General features: G+C 56.3%; 1 protein-coding gene across 1 annotated transcript; it reads left to right on the top strand.

The window, feature by feature from the left end:
* The first annotated feature begins 200 nt into the window (after positions 1-200).
* On the top strand, positions 201-1,926 carry LOC140853662 (uncharacterized). The gene is made up of 2 exons (XM_073248312.1): positions 201-701; positions 1,783-1,926. The coding sequence occupies exons 1-2, from the start codon at positions 201-203 to the stop codon at positions 1,924-1,926; spliced, it is 645 nt and encodes a 214-aa protein (XP_073104413.1).
* The last annotated feature ends 4,074 nt before the right edge of the window (positions 1,927-6,000 follow it).

Here is a 6,000-nt window from a genome sequence, read left to right as displayed (position 1 = left end):
CCAGAGAAGTTGCTATCTCGGAGCCTGACCCCAGGTCTACCTGGGTGCTGCACATCGACGGAGCTTCCAATACTCGTGGAAGCGGGGCCGGGTTCCTGCTCACCAACTCGGAGGGGATAGTCACAGAGTATGCCCTCTGATTCGACTTTAAAGCCTCCAACAATCAAGCCGAGTATGAGGTGCTCCTTGCTGGCTTAAAAATGGTGAAAGAGCTCAAGATCGACAGCCTCCGAGTCTTCTCCGACTCACAGCTGATTGTGGGACAGGTCAAGGGCAAATTCGAGGTGCGAGACCCGACTATGGCAAAGTATCTCCTGAAGGCGAAAGATCTCGTGGCACGCTTCGGATATTTTGAGATCTCCCACATCCCTAGGTCGGAGAATGTCCGGGCCGACGTACTTTCCAGGCTTGCGACTTCAGCTTATGATGCCTTGGGTCGGACGTTCGTGGAGAGTCTTGAGCGGCCAAGCATCGACAGGCCTAAGGAAGTGCTACAACTAGCGGCCAAGCCAAGCTGGATGGATCCGATCGTCCAGTACCTGACCGACGGAACTAGTCCTGAAGACCCCGTGGAGGCCAAACGGCTTCAATGGTCGGCCTCCCAGTACGTGATGATGGATGGTCGACTCTACAAAAGGTCATTCTCCCTCCCCTTGCTTAGATGCTTGGGGCCGACCGATGCGGACTATGCGCTCAGAGAAGTACATGAAGGGATCTGCGGAAATCACTTGGGGGGCAAATCCTTGTCCTACAAAGTCCTACAGCAGGGTTACTACTGGCCTACCATGAGAAAGGATGCGGCTGAGTTGGTTCGGAAGTGTGAGTCATGCCAGAGGTACGCCAACGTTCAGCACCGACCAGCCAGCCAAATTACCCCGATTGTCGCCCCGTGGCCTTTCGCCCAGTGGGGGATCGACATACTCGGCCCATTCCCTCCGGCATCTGGCCAAAGGAAGTTCATAGTCGTCGCCATCGACTACTTCACTAAGTGGGTGGAAGCCGAACCTTTGGCGCAAATTACTGAGCGGAAGATGAAAAGCTTCGTTCAGAAGTCCATCATCTTCAGGTTCGGATTGCCAAACACCATCATTACTGACAACGGACGACAGTTCGACAACCAGGACTTCAGAGACTTCTGTGCGAGGTTTCATATCGCGCACCGACTGACCTCGGTCAGGCATCCACAGTCCAACGACGAGGTCGAGGTGACCAACCGGACCATTCTACATGGACTAAAGACCCGACTAAATGAAGCCAAAGGCCTATGGGTCGAAGAATTGAACTCCGTCCTATGGGCCTATCGGACGACGCCTCGTGTCCCAACGGAGGAATCTCTCTTCAACTTAGCCTATGGAACAGAAGCAATGATCCCGCTGGAGATCGGGTTACCATCGATCAGAGTTGAGCAGTATCGTGAGCCGGACAACTCCGAGTGTCGGAGAGCCGACTTAGATCTCTTGCCCGAACTCCGACGCGAGGCACAACTCTATATGGCTTCCTACCGACAAAAGGTGGCCCGGTACTACAACGCCAGGGTTAAGCCGAAGCTTTTCCGATCCGGAGACTTGGTCTTGAGAAAGGCGGAAGTCTCGAAGCCCGTGGACCAGGAGAAGTTATCCCCGAACTGGGAAGGACCCTACAAGATAGCCGACACCTACAGGCTGAGAGCTTACCGGCTAGAGACCCTGGAAGGAACGGCCATCCCCCGGACTTGGAATGCCGACAATCTGAGGTTGTACTATCAGTGAACTTTGTATCCACTTGCCCGGAATACAAATTCAGTTCCAAAACTTTGGAGTCCGGAATCTCGACCCTTCGACTGTAGGTCGGTGCTCGCCAGGAGTACAAGCTCCGGCGCCCCGACTTGGGCCCAACGTTCCATTGGGAATCAACGGCCCGATCGCCGACGATGCATTGGATGCTTGAAAGGATCGATATATCCACGACGACGGGAGTTACACTCCTTCTACAGTTAAAACTCTCGGGCAAAACGATCGGCTGACTTGCCGACTCGGCCCTAGCCAAGAAAGGCAAAGCGCCCACGCGACCAATGTCGCATCGGCAACTTACCGATCAGGTCATGATCGGTCAAAGGGTATTCGGCTTACCACCGTTTATCGCACACAGCACGACGTATAAACCCGACCTAGATCGGGGTAGTGGAAACTCGACTTGTCATCGTTTCTCCGACTAAACGCGTCGGACGCCATTCGACTGAACGCATCAGACGACATTTGACTATCTGACCCTATGAAATGATCCGGCCATCGAGTTATGCCCAGAGGTCGGTCGACTTTCGACTCAACGAACATGCTCGACTCATGTCCAGGCGATAGGTGTTCGACTTAAGCCCTCGATTATCGGGTTACACGACAATCGGGAGGCTGATCCAAAGTCGGAATTCACTCTGCCTTTGCCGCGGCGCGCGTTACCGACTACCTCGGATCATTATCTGGGATCCTACCGAACGTCCTAACTAGTGCATTGGGTCTACGACCTATGCATTCGAAAAGTACTTCGACGAATCATACAAGACACATCTCAAAAAAAAAAAAAAAAAAAAAACATACAAAGGAAGAGAGTCAAAGTTAAAAGGGCTTTAACTTTCATTGAAGTTCAGACCAAGTTTACAAAATTAGGCCGGAGCCTGATTACAAGTATGCTGGATAAAAGAAAAACAAAAGACCGACTAGTCCTCAGAATCGGCTTCTTCCACCGGGCGAAGATTGGGGGCGGTCGGCGAATCTACTCGGGCTTCGAGAGTCAGAGCCGCTTGACCTTCGGTGGCCTGGTCCGTGTCTGCTTCGGCTTCTGCTGTGGTGGTGCGACCTCCCGGCGATGGGTCAGCCATCTCCTCTGCAGCTGGGGCCTCCGACTCTGGCGGAACGAAGCTGCCGAGGTCGAGCTCCGGATATAAGCTCCGGACAGCTTCCGAGCATCCTCGTACCCCACTCGGTACGAGAGGAAGCCGCTCTTCAGAAGTTCCTCCCAGTACTCTTCGGAGTCGTGGAAGTCTTCTACAGCCCGACCCATGGCTTCCTTCGCCGACTTCGCTTCCGCCCTTGCGATGTCTGCGTCGGCCTGAGCGATGGACAGACTTTCTTCGGCCTTAGCAAGGTTCCCGAGGCTTGCTCGGAGCTGCTCACATTCAGCCTTGAGCTCCTTGGCGAAGCTGTCCCTCTCGTGACGCAGCCGACGGACGGTTCGGGATTTTCGCTTAGCATCTTCCCGAACCGACTGCATCTCGATCCCTGAAGCGGCCAGGGTGCCTGTGAGTCGAGAGACCTCCTCAGTAAGACGAGAGATCTCCCTCTTAAGCCGGGCCTCCCAGTCGACCGACTACTGCAGCTGGTCGACCAGTATGACCTTATCGGCTTCGACGGCCGCGGCCTTGTCCTTTCAGACCGCGTGCATGTCGTCGAATCTTCGATATCTGGCCTCCAGCTCGGATATGTTATAAATCAGCTGCACAAAACGAAGCCGACCGTTAGAAGACCGAACTTACAACAAACGATAGTGAGAACGGAAAGAAAGAAGACTTACCCGGATCATAGTCGGGTAGAACGAAGACAGCATGTCAGAGACACGCTGATTCTTCATGGCCTCGACGTCGGCTGGGAGAAGGAGCGCCTGGCATAGCCTTCTGGCCAAGTCGTGGTTGGCCAGGGCCGACGCTCCATCGGGCAGTGGAGAGTCGGTCGACGCCCCACCACCGGCCGACCTTCCTTCGTCATCGGATGCCATCGGGACCTTCCCCCGTGCGGATAACCAGGCCCTGATGTCGGAGAAGGAGGGCACGCTTGAGCCCGACCGAGTCCCTCCCAAAGGCGCGGCAGCAGCAGACGCGGGTTTCTCGGGCTCGTGCGCCTCTTCCCGAACCTCTTCTGCCGGCTGAGCAGCCGGCGCGTCCTCGACCGCCCGTCTCTCGGGCGAGGTTGCTCCCTCGGCCGATGGTCCCTCGAACGGGACTTCGACAGGCACCGTCGGCGTAGACAGTGCGATGACAGGCTCCGCCTCCGCCCTAGCTGGCTCGCTCGGTGGAGCTACTTGAGGCCTCTTGGGAGACCGCGATGGTCCAGCCCCTTGCACCGGCCTCTTTCGCACAGCGTACTGCCGGACGTCAGTCGCCGTCAATCTCGCCCTCGGTGGCATATCTGCAAACGGCGACAGATGATCAGCACCAAAAAAAAAAGGAAAGAAGAAAGAAGGAAGGAGACGGAAAATGAACCTAAGCGAGGGATCGGGCTAAGACCGGCGTCGTATAGGGCCTGCTCGGTGACGAGCTCCCTCTGCTTCGGCACCGAGATATCTTTCAGACGGTGGAAGTCTTCCCGGTCCCCGGCTTCCACCCGACTGTTCTCGTTCGGTTGGGTTCGGGGGTCCCCCCAACGAGCAGGGAACCCCCAAGGAATAGAAGAAGAGATGAAGAAAAACTGATTCTTCCATCTATGAATCGACGATGGAAGACCGGTAATGAAGGAGAGTCCCTTCCGAGGATTGAAGTACCACCACCCTCGAATTTTAGGATGGGGTCGGAGAACAAAAAAGGCTCGGAAGAGTGAAATTCGAGGGATGGTCGGCAAAAGCCGACACAATAAGGCAAAGCTGACTATTAGCCGAACCGAGTTCGGCACAAGTTGCGCCAGACATAGCCCGTAATAGTCCAGAACGTTCCAGACGAACTCCAAGACCGGGAAGCGAAGACCGGCCCAGAGGTCCTCGACGTAGAAGGCCACCGGCCCTCAGGCGGGCTGTTGACCCGACCGTTGGCTCTAGGGGCGAACAGTCGAAATTGCTCCGGGATGCAATACTGCTCCCGGAGCCGATCGACGTTCAGCCCCGAAAGTGAAGAGACCACCTCCGGAGTCGATCGAGGATCGTCAGTCGGGTCCCCAGACTGACCTCCTCTTGGAGATGTTCTAGCCATGAACCAGAACAGAGGGCAGAAAATGAGAAGAAGAGGGAAGAGAACCGCGAGGAAGCAAGGAAGAAGACGGACAATGGAGGCGGGCCCCTAGAGGAAAAAAGACTTCCAAAGAGGGGAGAAATGGAGACAGTTACCTGGAGCAGGAGACCGCACGGGCAGAGTTTCGACAGCAAATGGGGAAAGTGAAAATTCGGATGCAGGCGACCCTGTATATATAGCGCCCCCCGACGGTCGAGATGAAAGCACGACCAACGAGGATCCCCCAGATCGCGGCACGTGGCAACATCTAGGCCCTCTTTCGGCCCGACGGTTCAACGCACCCGTCTTCAGATCGGGCCACGTCACCCCCATCCGCTCGAATGGACCCAGCCCAATGGCCACCTGCCACGCGGCAGAAGGGTCGTGGCATTTCGCATCCCCGAAGAGACGGCGGGAACGAGGTTTCCATTCCCGACAGGACGAGACGTCTAACACTGACGGGACGGGACGTCTGACACCGATAGGACGGGACGTCCGACCCTGACGGGACGAGGTGTCTGACACTTGCAAGATGCCTGACACCGAACCAACCGATGGTACGATCGTCAGAGTGAAAATTTAATACGATGGGTACCCACTCCTTTCGCCTGACGCTGCCGCCGAGCCAAGACGCTGACCAGCACACCATCCGACTCAGGAGTGGAGGGGGGCAACTGTTGGGATATGCCGACTGGTCCCTCTCACGCCGACTCATCGTCGGCCCCGTCTGACCAGCACCCGACTCTGCCGACGACCGACGACTGACCGAGTATACGTCGGTCGGGCGGACCCTCTCCACTCTCGACTGGCCGAACTGTAGAGTCCGATATCCGACTCTCGCAAGGCGCCCGACTGACCATCGGAGGGTCCCTGGGTGTCCGCCCGACTGACCATCAGGGGGTCCCTGGGGGTTCGCCCGACATTCCTCAACCAGATACCGACATATAGTCGGTCGACTCCTTCAAACGCCGTACGACTACTAGATGTTGTCCGTCCTGACAGCGGCGTGCAGCTTAGCCACCCTGGGGCGTTATCCCACCTAAGGTACGGATCAA

Source organism: Elaeis guineensis, chromosome 14 (assembly GCF_000442705.2).
Source record: "Elaeis guineensis isolate ETL-2024a chromosome 14, EG11, whole genome shotgun sequence".
Classification (NCBI taxonomy): Eukaryota; Viridiplantae; Streptophyta; class Magnoliopsida; order Arecales; family Arecaceae; genus Elaeis; species Elaeis guineensis.
This window is presented reverse-complemented; position numbering and strand designations above follow the sequence as displayed.

Excerpts from the sequence above, each read along its gene's own strand:
- LOC140853662 (XM_073248312.1), top strand. The coding sequence starts at position 201 with ATGGTGAAAGAGCTCAAGATCGACAGCCTCCGAGTCTTCTCCGACTCA. Across the intron at positions 702-1,782 it reads CGGACTATGCGCTCAGAGAA|TTCCAAAACTTTGGAGTCCG; the intron begins GTACATGAAGGG and ends ATACAAATTCAG.